Below are 24,984 nucleotides of genomic sequence, written 5' to 3' on the forward strand. Positions count from 1 at the left end.
CAGACAGAATCAGCGGCTGTATACGTACTACTGGACCGGGTCGGACCATCATCAACTATACCTCTGAGCACACAATTGAGTGTGGTTTAGAAGGCTTTTTAAAGCCCATTTCTGGTGTCCCCCGCCGTGATGTAGCTGGAATATTGCTAAAAGCGGCGTAAAACCAAACTCAGTCAGTCAGTCAGTTGGAACGTTTTAATATCTCACGGATGGTCAAATGAACTTTTCCCGTGTAACTTTGTGCGAACCTTACCACTGCCTGCCATTAAAGTGATGTGTAGAGCTGACAGCCACATCTATATGGCCGTTTGTTCGATGCTACCTGAGCGGATTTTGGTTGATGCTCTTACACCCCTTGAACCTCATGACTTGGCCACTCATTGGTTGAAAGTGGCAGCTAAACCTTAAAGCGTCCGTCTGTATTTGTTGGCGATGTCGACTGTAAAGTGCTTATGCCCGTATTGGTGACACTCAAGTAAGCCAAAGCTTAATCTGCAGACTTATAAAGTTAAATAGGTGAGTTAAAGTGCAATGGGAATCTTCGACCGATTTGTATGGTCGTGTGTGTATGGATGCTATCATCAGGTCAGCCAGGTGTGCGAGTTGCACGTGTGAAATTGAAATTTCACAGCACACGCTTGTTGATTACCTGGCTGTTCTACCAGCAAGTGGTCCCCCTCGGAAAATATAGCGAAAAGTGACAAAATAATGGTCGTTTGTTGAGCCACTTTTTTATTCGGGTGTCCAAAATTATGAGACAAATCATCAGAGTTGGTCTGTCGATTTCATGTGACTGTGCAAAATTTGGTTGGTTGCAATAATTAGATTTTGTGAAGTTCATTGTTCTGAAATGAAATCAAATGGACTGTTGAAATAGTCATGTTCAAAGCGCAACCAGGGAGACAAGCTCAGTCGAAGGCTTAATGGAAGAGGTATATCTGAAGGTGGAATAGGCTGGAGAAGTACTGAGTTCAAGGGGGAAGACCGTTCCAACACTGGTGTTTATACAAAGTGGGAATAGTCAACCCATCACGCTTACCATTTAATTCCATTCTCTTTCCGTTTCTTTATCTGGTTCCTTTTCGAAAAATCGAAGGAAATCTGTGGGGAATGGCGTCCAAGGTTTTTTCAAATTGACAACTTCAAGTTTGCAGGTCGTAATATGTTTCTATTATCCCCAAGTCTCGGTAAAATGTAGTTCTCGTTTTATTTGTCCAGTTTATCTGGTTTCCTGGAGACCCTGGCACCATTTGACACATGAGGCTGAGTCGTGCACCACATAGGTAAAACTAAACCTATAATTATTATCTCACTCGTGTCTGTGTCTAACATGGATTTTTTCTGTTTCGGGAAAATAGCTGTTCGTCTGTAAATACTTAATGACCGGCTATTTTTTCTCACCTGCTAGACATACTACGTTCTTTCTTAGGATATAACGAATGTTTTCTTTCGTGGGCGTATATCCTTGACAACAGCCGCCATGCGTCATGGAGTTTTCGTTAGCGTCATCCGACCCAGTGGGCATTCCAGTTTGGAGTAGATGCCCTGTAACCTATGCATGTGTTAGAGGCGACTGAACCCCTGGTTGCCACATGGACAAACATGTCCCTGCTTTTCAACATTTTGCAGTGGAATATAACCAGACTCTGAGACTTTGGTGATTCCGCGTCGTACCCCGGCGGTGTGGAGATGTGCTCATTACATTAATCACCGGTGTGTCTGGTCCAGATTCTATTATCTATAGGCAGCCGTTATATGGGTTGAATATAGTTAAAACCAAACACACGAACATAGTTAAAAAAAAGAAAGAAATAATACAAAAATAAAGAAAAAGTAAGATAACATAAAATAAAATAAGTGAAAATAAATAAATCCGAAAACCCCGTAAAAACAACAAGCCAACAAAATAGACAAAAGCCACCCCAACCCCTGCAATCCACTCACCCCGAACTACCCACGAAATGGATATACTGTTAATCTTAATGCATCTGAGTTCATTGCAAATAGACTGTCTAAGAGGATTGTTTACATCTAGAATGAGAATCCTAGACTCCATCTTTACCAAAATACACCACGCTGATTTGGTCCATGCAGAAGTTAAATAGTCTCTGACTGTCATGTTTTGCTAATGTCTGAAGCGTGATTGATTGAATGAAAGATTCAATCATGTTTGTTTGATTTCGTGATATGAGTGACAGTTGTCCATGTCATCGGGTGTGCATGGTGACGTCAGGCCATTTCCTCGTCAATTACAATTACAGTTATCAAGTACACGAGCTTCTTGTCAGATGGAAGGCGTTTGAAGATGTATTAGATATCTTGAGAAACATTAAGCATGTGTTAGATACATTTGTCATTTCTGCCACATAGTGTGTAAAACTGATCTGGAAAAATGAAACGTTAGAATCTGGTCAAGCGCGTTTCATATCATTGTCACATTTTCTGTTGAAGCATCAAGTTACCAAATCTTTCAAATAATTCCAAGTCCAAGAGATGGGAGATTGAACCAGAGAAAATCTTGACTTGCTTCATTTGGGACTTTCGCATTGCAGAAAGAATGGGCGTAAGGTGTTCGCGAAACTATCGAGCAGAGTCTTGTTAGACAATAATACATCGTGGGTGCGGTGGAGTAGTCTAGTGGTTCAAGCGTTCGAAGGTCCGGGTTCGATTCCCCACATGGGTACAATGTTTGAAGTACCTTTCCGGTGTTCCCTATCGTGATATTGGGGGAATATTGCTAAAAGCGGCATAAAACTAAACCCACAAACTCACATACAAAGTGAAAGAGATGCTAAAATGTACACATACTAACTATTTAGAATTAAGAATAAAGTGAGTACAGGACCCAAATATCGGACAAAAAAACAGACATTTGTTCGGCACGATCCGTGACACGCCATGCCCCACGAGGCTAAATCGAAAAGTTCGTGGTCTCACAGATGTTGCTTCGTGTAGATATATTTTTCAATAAATGTTCTTGTAAAGACATAACACCAAATTACAGACTGTTTTCGAGAAGCAGTACCTAGTTAGATGATGAGATAGGAGTGAGGGAAACTGTGAAGGGGACAGGGAGATAGATGGACAAAAACAGTTTTGAGAACTAAGGCCATGTCACCAAAGAAGTACAAGATGGAGACCGAGGTAAACGCGCCTGTGGTTCAGATGAGAATAGACTGGGCCATTTGTATGGCAGCCATCCGAGATTACTTTGAAATTGAAGTGTGAACTATTTTGTTTGTGAGGCCACGACCTTGTCCATTTAACCTCTCACGTTTCTGTGTACGTTAAACCTCTGACCGTTACTTTTTGCTTTAATACGTGACTGACAACCACTTCTGGGTATATGATGGCTTCTTTGACAGGCCAATTACCGTAATTGTGAGCTTGCCGATTCCATACGCGCTGTGTCTGATCGTTTTCTTTAATCGAGTCACCCGTCAAGAGCTGATACTGATCCTTGAATTCTTATTGCGGCTGAAATCGCTACCGGATTGAGAAGGACTATGATTTACACACATCATCTGTCATACCGTACTTGTTATTGGGGAATATCGACAAGCTTTGACCCTGCTGTGTAGTAGGCTGAAGGAATGTGTCTGAGATATGGATTTTGGCTTTCTCAGAAACATATTAACGCCTATCACAAGCTTAACATATTACCGCACGTAGTTTGTGCTTGTTTGGAATCCACGTTTGCCCAGAGTCATGGCGCAACACTCCAGTATTTGAAAGCATTGTTAGTCTTAAAATACTAATTAGGCTTTGCTCAGTTAAATGTGCAACATTCGACAACATACAGTCTAAGTATGTCCATAGCTTTCAGAATAACGTATATCCCACATATTTAATCTATTTTTGATAAAAAGGCCAGGACTGAGAGTTGATCAATTTGATCGGATGATTTGTCTTTTGATAGATCGATTGTTTACAGACACCCGTCACATAGCTGGATGTTTCAGGCTGCAGTATAAATCAACAAATAAACAAAATTTCTGACTTTCCCTCGTTTATCAGTGCACGTCCCATACCAGTTTCATGCCATGTTTCCGACAAACAGTTTTCACGCATTAAGTCAATTGGTACAGTGAGCCGTAAGCGGCATCTCTCATCATCTAAGCTGACGGTCATTAACTCGATTAACAGGAATCCGCAAATTTGTGATTCCGGATTAATTCACAGTGATCGATAGCGACAGCACGAAATATGACCTTCATAGTTAATAAATGTCCTTGTGGAAACCAAGGATAAACATGAAACGCCGTCAGCCATGTTAGTGTTGGGGGGAATTAATACATGGAGATACATATCAGTAGTTCATTGCCAAATATCGTGACAAAGGCACTTGTCTTGTGGAATAACATGCCGGTACAGGATATAGCATGGACATCTCATTGTTTTGGATTAGCTACATGTGAAGGATAGGATCCATGCGGTGTAAGATAGCTACGCGATAAATCTGAAGTCCAAGAAGACCGAGGCGTCCATCAAGAAGTTCCTGGAGATTTGAACACGCTCACAACATTATGTATATTGAGGTAAAGAGTGCGTCTGAGAATATAAGGAACACAGACACAGACACACACACACACACATACGCACGCGCACACACGCACGTGTATTCATTTTTCATTTTTCTGACGTTTGTGAGAAAATGCAGGAAATGTCAAACAACCCCTTGTTCATTAAATGGGCTTGTGAGGCATTACTGAGATTGGATTGTATTCACGGAGCCCCCATTTTGAAATACTGTTAATATTTTTATAGTTTGTAAATATTATTAACATCCTTGATGGCAATGATTATATGTCTCACATATGAAACTTCCTTCGCAGTTAATTCTTTTAACAGTGTTGTTATGCACGATAGAAATACTTCCTTAGGTTGTTTACTTCTTAAATATTGGCCTCCGTTAGGTGAGAACAATGAAATGGTGTATGTTTACTTCCAGTTACCATTGTCATCTCAAGAATTACCAGGATTTCACTCTCAAATTATGTCACTAACACCTGAGACCGAGGCGATTTAGCTGTTCGTTCTACACTCACGACGAGTTTGTTACTTTTAGAGGATTGTTGACACATATAAAACCAAGACACAGGGAGGTCATTATTTCTCTGTGTTATTATCCATATGGTGAAACATAACGAGTGTTGATATATCATAATTATGTGCACATGTGCACATATCACTTTTGCCTAGCAACCATTGTTTCTTTATTTCGTCGTCTGTGACGTCATTAAACAATTAAACGTGACGTCAATGAAGAGGGCCGTCACACTTGCTTACCGTGTTTTACTGCACAAATGTACATGAATAAAATGGATAATAAAGAAATTATTATACTCGCAAGTGTGCCGCCCGACGTATACGAAACTCTCGCTCGGGCGATACAAAATTTCACACTCATTTCGTATAAGTCGAATGACACACTTGCTCGTGTAGTAATCTCTATTTGTCAAATTCCTAATTTGGTCAGAATTCGATGGAAAACTCCAGAAACTTGTTTTAATTTAGCATTTTCCCTTTCTACAGACTCCCATTTATCGGTGTTGTGAAGAGGCCGGTCTTGATTGATCGGTGTAGTTGGACGAAACGTGCTTGTTAAGCATTATGTTGACTTTCCAAGCTGGTTTTTACAGAGGAATGATAGATGCTCGTAAATAGAACTTGCATCAACAATTTCAACGATTTATGTGTTTCTCCCTCACTTTCTACATCTCATTGGGCGCTGTGGGGGTATTAAAACAAGATTTCTGTATTTTCGACTCATGTATTATTAAAATGTTTTATTTCTCGTCAAAATGAAAAAAATATAATGAAGTTTGATATTGACATTTGCAACTGGTGGTAACTGCGAGAGTTTCGTTTATCAGGGTGATAAACGAAACTCTCGCAGTACGTTAACCGGTCTCAGGTCTCGTTAACCGGTAAAGAAATTGTAAAATTACGTTCATTCAGAATTCTTTTGCAGCTTTAAAAAGTTCCCAGTTCACACAGAGATCGAGTCATGATAATCCGGTGGCTGATAATTCAAGCATTTTTCATGGGCCTCCTGATGCAGTGAGGCACTAGAAGCTCAGTTCCACAAAACGATCGTAACGTTACACCTATCGTAAGTCATGGGATAATAATACAGTTATAGACTGGTGATGACTGGTGAATACCTGTTTTTATGGCATATTGACTCCAATCCAGGTCCGACCAAAAGTCATATTGACCTGAGTTACTATGACGTCAAGCTTTTGTTTACATGTCACAGTATTGTTGACATAACGTTATTGGTTTGTAGTGAAAATAATATTACTTTTCTTGACTAAATGGACATGTTTTGGATTTTACATAATAAAACAATTATAGACTGGCGAATTCGGTCAATACCTGTATTGCGGGTCCATAATCAAATTAAATTATAATGTTATAATGTTTTTATAAGTCGCTCTGTGCACCATCCTCATTTTAGAATTAGTTCGTTCAGAAAAGATATTATTACCCACGTGGTCAACGTATGGGTAGTTGCATACTAATCTCGTACGTCACACGTGTGTCGTATCGCGTTGACCAGTGTCGTAACGACTTGACCTGAGATTCTAACGATTTGATTGGATAACCGATGACCTCTCAATTAGGTCACATTCTGACGTAACTATATTTTCATTCATAACAAACACGTGAATTCATTCATTCTACAACTTAAATGCATTGTGGGAATGTAAGCATCGAGAACGTTGCCGTGTCGCTGTTTAATTGTGAGTCGAACTGAGACATTATATCCGTCGAAAAACATAAACGCAATGTTTCCACCAGTGATGTTAGCCGAATGAAGCAACTGCAAACCAAGAAACGGGGTGCTACGGAGTAGTTTACTGTAGGAGGCTGTTCGAGGCGATGACAACTGACATGCATCGTGACGTCAGTTACCAAGGCAGTGACGTCATTTTGGTGTGACGTCATGCAAATATTGTACTACAGTACAAAACTCTTCCGCAACCCCTTTATGAAACCGGTTTCGGTTTGAAACCAAAATATTAACAAAAATACGCTATTTTGTCAGTTTAATGCATGTAAGACGTGGGTAATAAATAAAATACCACACTCGGTCTCATTACATACGAATTATACGAAACTCGTGGCCTTCCTATGTTATCTGACCTCGCTTTCGCTCGGTCAGATACCACAGGAAGGACACTCGTTTCGTATAATTCGTATGTAATGAGACCTCGTGTAGTATTCTCGATTTATTCCATATTAGGTAATATATATTCATTACATACTCATTTAATCTTACGACAACAACACAGCCGTGCAATACAACGGGCTCAGGCGAATTCCTGTATTCCGTATTGCACGGCTGCCAAATCTACTGTTTCCAATGTTCGGCAGTACTTGGATCCTTCCGTGTACCTGTGTACATTTAGTGAGAACCAGTCAGGTTAAAACAATATTTTTCTAAAACATTTGAAAACGTTGCGATCTCTGAAGGGTGTCCCAAATGAATTGTTTGAAATATTATTGTTACTGAATGAAAGTTGTTTTGTGTCAAATATTATTCTTTTATTGCTTTTATGATGAGAACTTGGCACTTGATTGATGACGTCAGGAGGAGGAGTGCGTATACATGTGTGATAAGGCCCTTGCGCGGAATGATACTCAGGTTACAGTAACGGTGCGGAATTTTCAATAGTGACTTTTGGAGTTAGATTAAAACGGTCTGTGTCATGAAAAGGGTATGTAAAAGATTCAGAACGTCATGCAAGCGCTTTTGGACAAAACGTATTTTAGACGGTTCACCGAAATATCCCAACTTATAGCTCCGTGAACGATGTTTGGCAATGGTGTCTCCTGAAGTAGCTTGGTCTCTTCCTTTCGGAAATAAAAATCAGACCAAGATGTATGGTCAGTTAACTTTTAGCAGAGTCCTTTGCACATTGCTACAGGGCCCGAGGGCGTGGTTGAATGGCGGGATTGTTATCAGCCAACGCAATAATCCAGCCTTAGCCTCGTTTCGAACCAACTTCAAACCAGCTGCGCGTCTCGTTCTTTGGCCATCGAACACGACCCCCCATTACGGCGGAGACATCTGAGTACGCACAAAAGGTCAGAAATCAATCAATGACGATATTCTGGCTGTTTTCCCATGCACCTCATCAAGAAACTTACGTCAGTGTTTAAACCTGTGCTCCTTTTTGTCAAGTTCCAATTGTTGAAGGTGATGAGGATATTTCCAGAACATCTTGTTTTCGGTTTTGTAGACGCAGGATAGGTATTCTCTTTGATGTTGTCTTTGACTTCGGTGGAATGGTGTCTCAAAGTCAATTGAAATAGAATCACAGCCACGGGTTCTACTTTCCGACTTGACTCGTTTCTTGCATTCTGAAGAACTCGTGTCATTCCGGAACACGTCGGGCTATATATGGTGATTGCGGATTACGGAAAGGGGCGAGTGGTGACGAATGTAATTTCTTGGTGTGTTCTTGCGATTCGTTTCCGTCGGGTTAAGTCATTCTCAGACCGTCTGATTTATAAAGGCAATTTTGGTCAGTCTAAGTAAACTGAGGCTCAGTATTATTCGTTACACAAACCTTAGTAGAAGGTCGCGTAAGCTAACCTATGAGCGACCTATGACCGTCCAATGAAACGCGAAACGGCCGAACGGATTTAACAGATCAGACAACGGCTACAATTTAGGGTTCGGCGGGACTTACAAAATGGCGACGCAAGATGAAATTGACACAAAACACAGATATTTGACCTGCAGTATGTATGCTTAGGGGTTTCTGATAACATGGTTACTATCAGCTGATATTTCCGCAAGATGACATTCAGGAATATTGACAAGTTAACGCTATTTTCATCGACTGTTTACTCAGTGTTGTGTGAATAATGGCGTCCTCCTCGCGTTTCACTCGAAAGCAATCGTGAAAAAAGCATTCGGAATCGTTCGAGTACAAACGTTTTCGAGGTAAGAGATCAGACGGTATGTGCGAATGTTATCTTTCGCGATTTGGTAAGCTATGTTCTGATTGATCAATTCAAAAGGTTAGCTGACGCGACCTTCTACAAGGTTTTGTTAGACTCAGTACGGCAGTGTAACGACTAATACTGAGCCAATGTTTACTTAGACTGCAACTTTGATGTGACACTTCTTAAGGGTGTTACGTGTTGATGGAATTGTTGAATCCCCATGGTCAATCTATTTCAGGCCAGTACCCCGTTACAAAAAAACATATAGGAACATATTGAAGTGAATGAAAAGAATTGTATGGACACTCTTTGTATGTAAATACTATGTTCCTTTCATAGTTGAATAACTGAGTAACACATGTCAGTTTACAAAAATCTCATCTTCGTTCGGAAAGGACAAAGGCAGACTGTCAAAAGTTGGGTTGACAGTTTGATTCTTAACTGAAAAGAAATTCCCGAGCTTTTATACGCAGATGGTACCCGAAGAAATTTTTTGATTTTGTAATCGATCTCAGATGGTTTTATCTAAAACGAGTTAGGAAGTCTCCAGGGACTTTAAATATTGTGGTTTTTTAAAATATTTTTGGTGACGTTATTTTGCCCAGAAACCACTTACAGATCAGAGAAGGGGCGTCTTTGATATACCTGATGTAACGTTGCTGGTGGTACCAACAGAGGGCTATTTCGGTTTGATAATAACGTCACTCGTCAAACTCGACATGATGAAACCGACAGCCAGTCAAGCTCGTACTGAGAGTTATTGAGAGGTGGTCGCACCGCTAAATCAATTACTTGCCCGAAACGTGAGCAAGTTATGTTTTGCCCCCCTTCAGTGATTAAACAGATTAAATTCCTGAACAAGACCAGAATTTTTCCTTTCCTAAACTTTTGCTGTGAAATACTTAATACAGCTGCCGTGCTAGCTATTGATCAAATTCGAAACACACAATTTGCGTGCAGAAAGTACATGTCCTCCTTTTGTAATCTTCGAAAACGATTATTTGTGTTTTCTAAAAGGTGTGAGGAATTTGTGAGACGAAATCCCCTATCTTTTTTAAAAACAAAATTGAATGTGCATAGCAAATGGAGCCCTTGAGAATTCTGGGTCAGAAAAGGTCGCCAGCAAACTACGCTGGTCTACAGGATGACGTTATGGATCAGATGGTCAAGTAAGTTTAATTGCACCAAATATACTCATCAATAGGTAAACGTGTATATTACACATTCAAGCATGCATCAGAACCCATAACACTCATAAAGATTTCTTAGAGTCCTTTTAAACATGTTCACTGTTTAACACGTGCAAATGGTTGACTTACGTAGATATCATTGACAGCAGTGGGCCACGCACTTACAGTTAGGCTTGTCTAAGAGTTTGAATTTGCAAAGACTCCCCTACTTTAACACCCTTGGTACCACGGAAACATATTCCAGTATGTAGGATTTTGCTGTTTACTAACTGACTACCAATAACCACTAGGTTATGATTTGTCAAATTTATTCGTTTAAACTACACCCATATCACAATTGCCGTCCTTTGAAAAGGCAGTCCCGGTATCTGTGCGACCAGATAGAACAATTTCACAGCTGAAGAACAGTTACCCAAAAAATCATCAAACGCCACGCATTGTATTACCCCCGCGGGGGCCATAGTCGTTCGATGTTATTGATTGCGATGTGCTGCAGTTTGAAGTAAACTCGTCATAAGTTGATGGCCGAGCAGAATGTATGGCAAGATGGCGTTGAACCGGAAATTATGCCCGAGATATCCTTCCGCCTCGTTAGGTCCGCAGATAAAACATGGAATTGTGAACCCCACAACTGGATGGGTTTGTGTAGCACATCCCATGACATTTACTACATATCTGGGAGAATCTCCATCAGCAAGCATGGTCTGAGATGTCGTCACCCGCTGTACAGAGTTGCGTCCCTTTCTCAAGACTGATCGCTGTTTGTGACCACCGTTCGTTCTCGTTTGAAGGCCAAGATATGTTCTCCATTTCGCGAACACAATCATGGTTTCGTCACTTGGTAGTTAGACATAAACACATGCTTATGACAGTCGTATAATGGGCAATGCTGACACATTTCTCTTGACTATGGAAACGGTTGGTTTTAATTAACGCCTTCGACCTGCATAATGCTCTCGTTTCCTCCACAACGGAGATGCCCAACTCGCTCATAGAGACCCTCTATCACTCGCTGTGCAGGGTTTTGTCCCTTTACTGCCAATGTAATATTATCGTTGGTCTGAAAGACTTTAAGCCGTGCCATTATTCATGGGTGTCATCAAAGTGAACGTCTCCGTTTGTTTAACGCCACACTCAACAATATCGCAAACATTCTGGACCAGACAACTCAGTGATCGCTACTTTGAACAGCAACCTGAGTCGTGAGGGTACAAACACATGTTATGAAGCAGAAAAGGTTGTTGATGGCCTATTGTAACACGGAATTATCTCGGGTCGAGCTTCTAAGACCCTTGAAATTCAACAAAACCTCATTTATGGCTGTATAACATTTATGTTTCGTAACGTCATGATGTAGGCAGGACCCTTTTTTCTTCACAGTGGCATTCTGCTTGGCTCCAGCTATTGACAACTCGAAAAATATTTGGCTTGTCCCGGACTGAAAAAATGGTTTAAAATACCCAATGGAATTTTTCACCTCTTTTTGTCACTCACGGGTCTGTGGCGATGGGAAAAATTTTACCATACAAAGCAGCACATTGAACCTACTTCACAGGCCATAGGTTTTTTAGACTCGCTTTTTTTATTGAGTGATGGACTTTCGATTCAGATTTTCGTGTTAGTCCGAGATTCCTCATCATTCGGAAGCAAATCGCAATGCGCTTTTAGCGTCCCATTAGAACCTTCTATGACACCGGTGAAACCATCGTTTTCTTTCTTATGGGGTCCGTACATTGTGTGTTCGTGTAATGCTAAGTACCCTTCATTAGGGCCACTGCTGAAATATTAGTCATTATGCATTAGTTTACGCTCCAAACCATCACTTTCCCCGTCTTTTTATATCTGCGTGCCTGCAGGGCTGTCCTCGACAACTTTGAGTCGTAACTAACATGCCAATTACTGACTTTGCGGTGATCAATATTTCGGCAGATTTGCTTACGGTGCCTTCAACTTGTACATTAATAACGTCGATTGATCCGAGCGCTTTTGATATTCCTCGCTTTATGGTGTTCGTTTTAGCGAAAGGAGGCCAGCAGATTGAGACAAAATATATAAATGATTGTTTTTGTGACAATTTGAAGGTTTAATATCTTACATTGAAAATGTACAATTTTGTGCACACTCGGACAGGAATTACCCATACATGTCGTGAGGCTTTGTTGGTGATGTCGACTGTGCACTCTCAGGAAATCGCCGTGTGTCTGCAGGTAATAATTACTCGTGTTTTTCATTTTGCCTGGCAGTAAGTAATATTCCAAGATTAGCTTATACACGATAATCTGACAAAAAATTAGGTTTAAATTGCTTAGCAAGATGACGTCATGTGGCAAGCATATTACAAGAAAAAGCGAGTTAAGAGTGTTCACTGAAGAGATTAAGGTTTGGTTTGTTGTTTTACGCCGCACTCAGCAATATTCCAGCTTTATGGCGGCGGTCTGTAAATAATCAAATCTGGACCAGCCAATCCAGTGATCAACCGCATGAGCATCAATCTACGCAACTGGGATACGATAACATGTGTCAACCAAGTCTGACTACCCGATCCCGTTAGTCGCCTCTTGCGACAAGCATGGGTTACTGAAGATCAATTCTAACCCGGATGTTCTCTGGTGTCAATGAGGAGGTATAGTGAGGTGACATGGGGTTCAGTGCCGCGTCCAAGATCATTGCTCTTTTTATAGCCCCGTACATGCACGAGAGTGTGTGTTTGTCACTGCTTGTACTAGTCCCGAATGATGTCGGTTTTATAGTGTCAGCGAGGCGACATATGACATGCCGCCGTTAAACACGGATACCCCCCACAGACAGTAACTGACTTGTTTATCCTCTTAAATACGGGGTACCTGCAACTGCAATTTTTTTAAAGTCTTTTTGGTATGAAGCGTCATACCTTTGACCTTCCACTCTCCTGTCTATCCTAAGAAGAAATCTTTCAGTCAGAATGAAGACGCAACACTGATTAATCTTGTTAAATTGTTTTAGGTTTTTAAGAAAACGGGTTTATAGATTTTGAGGATGCATGAAACTGATTTAAGCTTGGACTACGCACTGCGCGTCTATTTCTATTTCCGCGTCGTGATGTCTGTACATCATGAGCGCGACCTTGCTAGTGTTCATTTTTATAGGTTGTGAAACTCCACGTCCTACAATTGCGACAGGGATGCGATTCGGGACAGTCAATTTTGATGATTAATTATCAAATGAATATCACACGGTGGTGGTTGTGGAGCGATGTGTTCGCGACCTGGGTGCTGTTGTTCAAAACAACCTTAGCGCTAAGGCTACCTTAAGTCAGTGTTAAAGTATGGGAGTTACGGTCACCTTAGCGCAACGATCGCTTGTACAACGGCACCCTGGGCCTCCTTTCACAAAGCACTAAGGTGATCGTAAGTCACTAAGGTAACCTTAGTGCAAAGTTAAAGAATGGGATTTAAGGTTAATCTTAGTAAAGGTTGCTTCGTGAAAGGAGCCCTGTTCTGCTAGTTTTAAACCTTACACGAGCCATGATTGTTAGTTTCTGGGAGGCACCATTACGTGCACTTGTTCCATGTGATAAGACAGACACATTTCAATGTCCGCTTCAACAAATTTAGTGATACTTTCCTTGGCTGTGTTCTTAATCCTTTCAATAGTTCTCTTAAATGTAAGGAATAACAAGTTTGTCCCCAGTTTACACGCACACATTCCGTACTACTTTTCTTAAGTTTTAGTTAGTTACCTCCTTTCCCAAACATATCATTATGTTGATGTCAACGCGTGGATACGTCGACTGGGGACTTAGCTCATAATTAAGATGAAGTGTGCGTTGATGAAGACGAAGGCATAGTTGAGTTCAAACTTCTTTAGTTACATGTCAAACAAATGCACAAGACATACATGTGGGAGAGCGGAGTACCTGCTCAACCACAGGGCGTTTCCAACGAGCGGCATTCTCCTGCTCGTGGTCGTCCCTACAGACAGTCGGAATACCGGACTCGTACTCTTTCGCCTTCCCTGTCTACATGTAAGCATACTAAGTATATATACAGTTTTTGACAACAATGGACAGGCGACGACTCATCAATGGACAAACAGAAAACAATAGCACTTCCTTGACCAGTTGATGTGATGGGAGACTCAGCCAAGGGGGGATTACCAATGAAGGTTATAAATGTCTTATACAATATTAAATGGGCTGACAAGTCAATTTACAATGCGGTAGTGATAAGGATGTACAGTAGTGATTAAAAATACAGCTTAGCGTCATATATATATTACAATGAAGTCTCACATGTCTTGAGTACATAGTTTTGGACTTTTTAAATATTTGGACGATGGCTGTCCTGAATTAGTCCCTATAACATTGACATAAGTGCACGTGGAGCTTGTGACCGGGTAAACTTTGTTTTCTGAGCCGTCATTCAGATGTGGCTTTATGTGGAATGTTCATTGTCTTACCGTTGATGACGTCGTAGGTATTTGCCTCAGCGATAAAATGCTTGTTCAGTTTACGTCAGACCTTCGTGAAGACTCATTTCTTAGTTAATTATGACGCGTTTTTTTATTCCGATCCGTCCTTCTCATCAGTGACTGAGTTTTGTTTTACGCCGCTTTTAGCAATATTCAAGCAATATCACAGGAGTGGACACTCGAAATGGGCGTCACACCTTGTAGTTGTACCTATGTGGGAAATCGAACCCGGGTCTTCGGCGTGACAAGCGAACGATTGTACCACTAGGCTACCCAACCGCCTCTCCTGCTTGAGTGGACTCTCTTATGATTTATAGATTTCTAATTTCGCTTTCTGTCATGATTCAATATCGGCAATGTGTGACAAACAACACTGTCGACCATTATTAGCTGTTCCGTACCCTGATGAAAAGAACCACCCAGCTTTCACTGGCTGGATCGCCATAGCAATTACGGTTAGAATATTTCCCAAGTTAACTATTGTATGTAAGTGGCGAATACATTGATCGGGCGGTCAGACGCGGTGACTTTGTTTATTGAATTCCTCGACTATGGTCATATGCTGACGGACCTGAATCATGCCTTTAGATACCATACGTGTCAGGGTTCGAAATACCCTATATGTTAGCGTGCCATGGCACGGTAAATATTGAAATGGCACGGATAAAAAAAGGTCTTGGTGCCCTTAAGGCACGCCTAAAGATTTAGACACATAACTCACCTCTAGTCATTTAATCCCCAAAACATTTACGCAAATGACAAACAGAGTGATGGGAGTACTGATAGTTCAGTTATTGAAGAGATAATTGTGTATGTAAGATATATTGAACAAGTGAACCTGTCACAAAATTCTTAGCTATTAAAGGTGTTGGGAAAGTAGAACAAATGAAGTTTAAGAAAACCATCTCAAACAGAAGACATATCAGTGATAACAGAAAACAGGTTCAAATGATCATCATCATCGCTACAGTCATTTTTCTGAAAAACATGTGCCACAGTGGGCACACTTGATTTAAAATCTTTGCCTGGTGCCCTTAGGCACACTTAGAAAAACAGGTATTTCTATCCCTGCACGGTGTCATTAACTGTGATATGAATATTGGACTGGGCTCTTGCAACCTGGCCGAGTGTACGTGAATGGAGGAAATAATCCTCGGCAATGAATTTAAACAAATAGCTTTTTTTAGCTTTTTTTCTTCGCTGCTACGAACTATGAATGCACATAGATAACCTGACTTGGTACAGACTTGTAGCAGGTGCAGGAAGTAACGTTATGCGATTAGGCGCGTACCAACATACTAATATACTACCCATCAAAAGTTTAGACTCACTAGTGTAAATGTAGCCACTTACTTGTCCACTGTTCTAAACTAGCTTTTTGCAAAATATTCCATACTGTTTAAAGGTACTGTTTAGTTATGAACTGGTGTATTGTAAAACATATTCGTAACATTGAAAAGATTATTGTCATGAGTTCAGTAAATGATTAAAATCTGTGAAAATTGGCGAATTCTTAACAAAACTTTACACCAAAACGAATCTGTTCACATGCACGACATTTGCTCATGCCTTTCGCAATTTGAAGCATCATCCTTGTGCAATTCATCTGCATAAGGTTTTCAGTTGGTTCCCCCAAGTTGGTGGAGCAATTCATCTTCGATGTAACCACATACATATACATAACATATAGTGAGTGCTTTAAGTGAGTCTAAACTTTTGATGGGTAGTATATATAATGTCCATTTACATGGCGCTAAACTCCACTGGGGCTGCTCATAGCGCATACAAGGGTCAAGGAAAAGTAAAAACATGACAGTACAAGGTCAAGGTCACTTTAAAAATACACACGGAACAGATGAGTCTTTAAGAGACACTTGATCTGTTCCAACGACTGGGCTTCTTTGAGAGAGTCTGGCAGCGAGATCCATTTAGTGGCAGCTGCAACACTAGATGACTTGTAACCAAAGGACTTTTTCTTCCATGGTGGCGGTATGAGTCTCTGTACCAACATACAACTACTTTATGTGTATATAATCAGTTGTTTATGTTACAAACTGCCACAATTACAAAGTTTGATTCCCATATAAACTTCTACCAACAATCAAACTGTGTTCCCCCTGTGTGAGCTGCACACCACCTTCTGAGACCTCAGCCCTAATGTTTGGGGTATTTAGGGTGACGTTTCTGTTAGCCATAGCTCCTGGGTCAACCTTCAAACCCCGTGTCGGACGCTGCTCACACAACGTATTATTAGTTGGTTTATTGACGATCAGATTATTTACAGGTCGCTGTGATAAGGCTTGGATATTGCTGGCGGTGCTGTCAAAGCAGAGACGTAAAATTCGTTTTGCAAAGCCGGTTTTTTGCTAAGATTTAATCCTTGTTTTTGCAGGAAGCAGCGAATCGTTAGAGTTTATGCAGATGCTGAACGCCGCCATTGACGAGGCCGTAGAAAGAGTCACATCACAGTCAGATGTAGACGGAACGGTATGTTACAGCACGTGACCAGTTCAGCTAATCAGAATACAGGAATTGCAATTAATACTTTGACAAATGTAATTATATGATGTTTATGCAGATACCACTTTTTGCTTGACTTTTAGTCGTATTTGTACTTTTGTTACATGTAGACAGAAACACGTGGACTAAAACACAGGAACCTGAGTCAAAGCCAAGACGTGATGACGTCCATTTTGTTGTTGTTGTTATTTATACATTTTACCCTTATTCTGTCGTCCGTGTAGTCTGAAGGTGGCGACGAGGAGCTGGAAATGCGAAGATTTGCTGCCGACTTGGTTGAATCCGTTGTCAGCAAAGTAAAAAACGTGGGTACCATTTTATAAAAAAAATTAACGATCAATATCGTTTTAAACATAATATGTAAACGATTATTTTCTGTGAGATCACAATGTTCGGTTTGGTTTCGTCCGGTACAAAAAGTCCTGTATTGGCACTTCCTGGTGTCAGTTTTCGCCGATTTGATCACTTTGGGTTTTAGGTTGGTTTTTAACTGAACATTTATTAAGTTAATATATATATAGTACTGAACACTTTTAAGAAAGATAAAGCTGCTGGGGCCCGTTTCACAAAGCTCTCGTAAGCTTAAGATCTCGTAGCTTTTCTCGTAGCATTCGTACCTCATATACTGTAACATAGGAGGTATGAATGCTACGACTGACTGACTGACTGAGTTTGGTTTTACGCCGCTTTTAGCAAAATTCCAGCAACATCAGGGCGGGGGACACCAGGAATGGGCTTCACACATTGTGCCCATGAAAGCCAACGCTTTAACCACTAGGCTACCCCACCGCCCTATGAATGCTACGAGAAAAGTTACGAGATCTTAGGCTTACGAGAGTTTTGTGAAACGGGGCTCTGAATGGTATCTTAGATATCTTAGCTTTGTAGATTTATAAATTTGCTTTTTTCGGCACACATTTGAAACATTGTAGATGTCAAGTAGTTGCAGTTATATTTCTTACTCTAGTCTTCATTGAACCAAATTCAACTAAGACAAAATTATCCAGGCAAAGAAGACCCTTTACAGACTGCTGCAGGAATGATTGATTGGTGAATAAACATAATCCAATTTAACATCAGTTCTTTCAATTTTCAGTTATATTATATCCAAACTCGGTATTCTTTCTTCCCCTCCTCAGTAAATTAGTCATTATCCTATTTAGGAAGAAAACGGTATTAAATGGCCTCCTTTTGAGACACTTTGCTCCAGTAAATCGATTGTTCAGATGTTAAAATATCATTTTGTGACTAATTAAAACGGATAACATGCTGTTGTCTTGTTTTAGGAAAGAACTATCACATGTAGTTTCAACTGAGCAATGTCATAATGCACACAGCCAAACATCATTATGTCGAAATTGAACACCTACGTAAATATTTCGAGTAATCCGGGGTGCGACATAACCGCAAAATATCGAACGTAAGTGCAAACGAATACCCTGTCTTGAATACGCAGGGACTAGGCTCTTTCTTCTCGACAACCGGAAGTTCGACACATCGAGATTCGACACGTCGGTGTTTGACTGTACAATATATGTCAATATTATACGTCCCTATCGGTTATTTATTTTCAATAGTGGGTCGTATTTATTAAATGCAATATCCGTTTGAATGATTCAGAGGTAGATCTACCCTACGATGGAAATAGATCCCTCTCCACAGAGCAAGTGTAATCTATAACCTGAGAGTGATGTGCCTTTGACATGACCGGATGCACTTTTTGTCCTTTTTGTGACGTTGATGGGAGTAACAGTTATCAGCATTCGTCACCGCTCGCTCTTTTCCGTAACCGTCTCGGAATGACACGAATGAACATTTCCAATATATCTTCGCTCCCGTCAATTCTTTTAACTCTGACAACGATGCTGAAAATACATATGACTTTATCAATTGCGAAATTCAGAGACTTTCATTTTTTCGCTCTCTGTAAATCTATCCTGAAATTTTAGAATTTCCTTCGATGTCTTACGTTACCATGAGAACAGTGATCCTAGTTCCCTTATGAAATTCCGAGATCATATTAACTTCAATTTCCTTTGGACCCGGTCGATATTCAATAATATCTAAGTATTGATTTTCATAGCACTGAGGCCACGTGCTATTTGTACGAAAGAGATCATGGCTAAATCCGACTGACACAGATACTAACAATGATCTATCGGCGCTACTGAAGTCGGGGAATGGAAATGAAGTTGGGGCAATATCTGTGTTTAAGGAAACAACAGGGAATTGAACTCATGAATATTTGGGTGACAATAATATTTTGATATGGATCTATGTGTGATGTTATTAAAGATACGACACACGCGCAAGAAATGAAATTTCCACGAATGACGCACGACGTACAGAGAGAATATACCTAGAGCTGCGTGGGATGTTGACTTTCTATTTTATGTAAACTATCTTTGTTTCACATTACGCAATTTACCAACAGTGAAAACAGAGTATATAACTCTTACAACAGATGTTGACTTATAAGTGAACTGAATACTACAAGAACTATTCGAACCAATTAATACTAAATCTAATACTGAAATTTCCTTTCCTGAAAAAAACTTTATAAAATACTATGTAAAAGTCATTACTGAAACCTAATACAAACATATAAAGGATCATAAGTGGCCATCAACAAGGTGATGCACTGCCATACTTTAACATCGACTTACGATAGTCAAAGTGCTACGGTCGATTTAGGGGAACGGGTACCCGACCCTTAACAAAAGCTGAGTTCCCTTTTTAAAACCTTTTCCCTAGACTCAACTGTTGATACATGGATGGATCTTAAGGTAATACCGTATTAGCCCCACTTAAACAAATATACGATGTTTGCCCTTACTTGTAGAAATATTAAATATTTATCCTTGTGTACATGAATACTATACCTGGGAACTGAGGACAACCTCGTTGTAAGGTTGGAACGGACACAAGGCCACAGGTTGCCGGAAAAGTGTTCTAGTATACAATACACTGTATACAGAGGCACACTTACTACTGGGATCATGGGTGGGCTTTCAGAGTTCCCTCCCCTTGTCGGTTCAGGATCGTTGGTTCAAATCTCAGTTCCGCTTTGATTATCATTCAAGAGTTATCAACATCATATCTGTGGTTACTGCGTCCCTTTAATCTTTCATCCATTATTCAACTTACAATCAAAGTTGCGAAAAACAAGGGACACGGTACGGTGTTCCATTTGCCTAAGGCGCCGCAAATTACCGTACCGAGTTGCATGCCAGAAACTTTTGATGATGCGTTAAAATCCAAGATCCTCCGTGATCAGTGGGTTTTAAAAAGTGGTAAATGTTTAAGCTTCCATGTTTTCTCCCACATTGTCCTCGATCCCTTCCGCGTCTTTTAAGTGGATTAGTGTTCAAGGAGACGTTAAGAAACTCACTCACTCAATCATTGTCAAAACTGTTTTACTTCAGCTGTCAACATTCAGGACATATGTCAAGCTTTAGGGTTCGTATGATGACCATCCTTTCCCGTAAAAATTGTAACAACTTAAATAAAAAGAAATTCTATGTTCATTAACTATTCCAATTATAATCCAAAAAAACCCCATCCTCTACATAGCTACAGTATTCTGTGGACGAAAGGTAGTGTTATAAAGAGATTCCGCTGACTTGAGTTACAGCCTTGACGTTCGTAACCTGTACTAGTAAATGCATATTAAGAAAATGCTAATGACCATTTGTTTAATATTTGATACAGTTCACTGGCGAGAGGAGACAGTTATTGCGACATTCAAGCCATTAACGTTGCCGTCAAGTCGATGGTGTTGGATTGCCTCTAGGCAGTTGTGATAAGTGGCAGAGATACCTGCCGTTTAGTATTAAATTCCACATAGTTAGGTATATTGATGTCTTCTTACTGTGAAATTCGATAATGTAAGCTTTTATCAAAGATTCGTATTTCAACCTTGGCGAGTAGCCTGAAGTTATTGAGGTGTGGATATAACGTGTAATTATAGTCTAACGTAGACTTGCGTAGTCTCCATTGTGTTACCATGACATGAAAAATTGAAAATATAAAGTTGAGATTAAGATCAGTAAAATTAAAAATAAGTTAACAAAAAATACAGTTCAAATTGAGGTCAAATTTGTGACAAAATAGAGGGATGGTTTAAGTGATTTGAGTTTAATTTCACACAGAATTCACTTTTCAGAATGTTTGCAGACCATTATTCGATTTGAAACTGAAGGTTGGGGTGCAAGGAGATACATGTCTCTTCGACATCGGTTGTGGGTTGGGATGAGGTGGGGACAGGACAGGGGTAGCGGTGATGGTTTAAACTTACTGAACAGTTTGGTGTAGCCATAAGTGAACTCGCAATAATGGAGCCATTTTAAATAGTGAACTAGATTTATTGACGACAATACGATACTGTTTACTGTTTTGTGGACCGAATATTTCTTGGCAAGCTACGCCCATTTCTCATGCTGCTGTTACAGCTTAACCCCAACGTGCGTAAGGCGACATCGTGTTTATTGCGGCAATGTTGTATTCTTTGAGGAAAGGCGCCTTTAACCCACTTTTTTACGCAAAGCAAACGCTTGGAAAACAATTTCTGTGAGATTTCAACACTTCTGTGGAAATCGGCACAATAAGGCAGCTAGAGCTGCGTGACCTCATTGCTCTTTCACAAAATGTGCGTCTGAAAATAAAAATGTTTTAATGATCAGTTAAACTTTGTTCTAATTATGAAATTCAATTTAGAAACAGCAGAAACAATAATAAAGTGAATGCAACAAACGTTCATATCATTTTATCTAGTATTTCATAGCCAATATCGTTCTGTAATTGGCTGACACACAAATAATGCTTCAAACATTGTAACGTCTTTGTAAACGTCCATTTAGACACTATCATGGTATACAATCATGCAACAACGACCCAGGGGCGGACCTGGTTGTTATCAAACCTATTACGGTACAGGATACTGTGAATTGTGACTTGCCCCAAGGGTATGTGACGGCTCGTCAATATCGCGGGAAGAGATCTCATTGAACATTTCATGTCAATCATAGCTCGGTGTCACTTCGACCGAGCTCTGGCCGAGTTAAGAGGATGCGCATGTGTACAGTGCAGGTAATCTGGTTATTGACTGTTTTTAATATTAATAATCTGTTAAGTTGGTGCATCTGGTGATTTAAAACGTTGCTTTGATGAGATTGAGGTTTCCCCTTAAACTGATTTGTTCTTGATATGCTTTTAAAGTAGTTAACATACCGAAAATCACTTCCGTTTAATTACTCCTTTGAAATTGTTACGATTATCATTTCATTTGAACCGGCATGTCAAATGGGACAAATAGACCGCCAAATGACGTAATTTATACCAGGTTGGTAGGCTTCCGCTCAACTGATTTTCGCTATGGGTTCACTAAGATGTAAGTTTATTTTCAATGACTCGAAGCTGTCAGTCTTTTTAACGAATCAATTTGAAATTAATACTACTGTCTTCTGTACATTAATCAAACATTCTCTTTGAAATGAATCATCAAACGTTGTTACTAAGCTCGAAGTTGTTTTCATTTTCGTAAAGCATATTTATTTTACAGAAGTACGTTATCTCAGTTAACGTTGGATGTATGTCGTTCCTTGATTTATCTACTCTAATTATGTAGCGAAAAATATCTGACATTTGACTTCAGTTGATTCCGTAATTATATGTATGACAGTGTTTTGCTTCACTTCAAGAGAATTAAGAATGTATTCGATCTCCGATGAATAATACAAGCGATATATGAGTTCAGTGGCACACATTATATTAACCTGCGTCAAAAGAATGTCAAAGTATGTATGGAAGGCGATTTCTAGTGTGGGGAAATTTCGACATTACGGTATATTACGACATTGACATTTGCAGCAACGTTTACAGAATACGAGTTATTGTTATTTTTGTTGGTTTTATGTTGGAAACTGTCGTGATATTTAACATTACTATATTTCGATTCCTGGTTGAATTGTGAAATCACGAGCATTCTCTGTGCACCCATTCGTGACCAGCTGTTGTCATTCCGATACAACCCGAGTTCCTCTTGCTGTATACGGAAGTGAGTGAGTGAATGTGTCACTCCGCACTAATCCAGCTATATGGCGGCGGTCTGTAAATAGTCGAGTCTGGACCAGACAATCCAGTGATGAACAGCATGAGCATCGATCTACGCAATTGGGATACGAGGACATATGTCAACCCAGTCAGCGAGCCTGACCACCCGATCCCTTTAGTCGGAATACGGAAGTCTTGACGAATGACATCTGTCATGGCGAAGGCAGCACCGGGGATTAGAGAGTTCGTGATGAGGGTGGGAGTTTTAGGGAGTGTGGGTGATTAGAGATAGGCAACCCGGACAGGGGATAACAATAAACAGAAAGTTGAGTGACAAAGTGACGACAACAGTAGACACAAGGTGACCCAACATGCCAATATTTTGTTAATTATTGTTCAGGTTAAGATTCGACCCGTTGTTTATTTAATTGCAGTCTTTGAAACAGGAGGGTGACTTGTGTGATCTGTTTCATGTTATTGCCCCTGGAAATGCCGTAAAAGTGTCTGGGCCCTTTTCATTATATTTTATGATCATAGTTTAGGAACCCGTTTTTTCTGTACGATGTGTTCATTTCAGAGACTAGATGTTTGTCTGCCCTAACGCCGGAGTTTTGTTTCAGGAGATCTACCCGGCGTACCTCCGTCTGTTGGAGTCGGGGGAACAAGCCTCCCCTTCTATGATGGACTCTAATGATGGTAAGTACAGATTCCTTCACTATAGCGCCACCTATAATAATGATCAGGAGCATAGGTGACACTGGCGCCGCAAATCGATCTTCAGTGGGAGGCGTGGGCGTGCCACGATTCAATGACAGTGGGCTCGGATTCCGGTCCCCCCTGATAATGTTTCAAGGTGTGTCAGCACCAAACTTGTGTTCTTGGGTTTCCCCAAAGCAAGGGCCTGCATCCCTCCGGCTGTTTCCTTCAAGCTGACGCGCTGCAATACTGTTGAACTTTGACGGTCGAACTATCTCACTCAGAATGGCCACATCGCTTTCCCCGGACATAACCTGTTTCTGTGTCTCACAGTCAATCAAGGCTAATATATTTATACTCTATTACAACGAGTACTAGATGTTCACTGCTGAGACTAAATACTACATATGAGACTAAGTAATAGTTTGCATTGGATGCAACATGATATATTAACACAATCTCTCGGAGTTTGTATTCTTAATGAGGATACGTAGGGGTATATGTCTAGTCAAACAGGCAATACTACTTCGGTCATAGCGTCCCTGACTCTAACCTAGTCTGTGTCACATTCCTTGAAGCACATTATTTCCGCCACTGCCCAACGCTCCCTGCAATACTAAAGACCTAAATGAAGCAAGTCTAGATTTCCTAAGATTTTGAGTCTACCATCTCACTGGGCTCCTTTTCAGTTTAAAAGAAATTGTTTGTTTTTATTAAAAGTAATTCTTTCAGATACTAAGCGTAAATCTAAGTCTCCCTTTTCTCTCGTTATTTTACCCAATTACTACATGTCAGATATACTAGTAAAAGCAGTTAAGGAACAGACGTTTTCTTCCATGTCACCATAGTTAAGCATTCATGAATTTCCATTACGGTCGTATTAAACCAACCTACCTTTTCTGAGCTTTTCGAAACAGATTTCTTTTGCAAAATACCGGTTATGTCTGACAATAATTTTGAAACTCTATTGTTCATGCAGACTTGTATGATGACTACCTATATGACCAGAACGAGCTGGAGCGACCAGACACGGGCACGGATGAAGAACTGTCCTTCATCGCGCAGCATTCCGACGAGAGCTGCATCGGAGGTAGGGACTTCGTTGGTGAATCGA

General features: G+C 40.3%; 1 protein-coding gene across 2 annotated transcripts in view; it reads left to right on the plus strand.

Moving 5' to 3' along the window:
• The window catches only part of LOC124290226, a 51,383-nt gene that overhangs the window by 18,469 nt on the left and 7,930 nt on the right, over positions 1 to 24,984 (plus strand). For both annotated transcript variants that reach the window (XM_046726939.1, XM_046726940.1), the window contains exons 2-5: positions 16,996 to 17,090; positions 17,348 to 17,428; positions 23,795 to 23,870; positions 24,850 to 24,960. In XM_046726939.1, the coding sequence (XP_046582895.1) occupies positions 17,019 to 17,090; positions 17,348 to 17,428; positions 23,795 to 23,870; positions 24,850 to 24,960 (340 nt within the window). In that variant the 5' untranslated portion in view covers positions 16,996 to 17,018. The remainder of the gene's footprint in view (positions 1 to 16,995; positions 17,091 to 17,347; positions 17,429 to 23,794; positions 23,871 to 24,849; positions 24,961 to 24,984) is intronic.

The sequence above is a fragment of the Haliotis rubra genome, unplaced genomic scaffold, assembly GCF_003918875.1.
Source record: "Haliotis rubra isolate DU_JTF1 unplaced genomic scaffold, ASM391887v1 Scf46, whole genome shotgun sequence".
Taxonomy (NCBI): Eukaryota; Metazoa; Mollusca; class Gastropoda; order Lepetellida; family Haliotidae; genus Haliotis; species Haliotis rubra.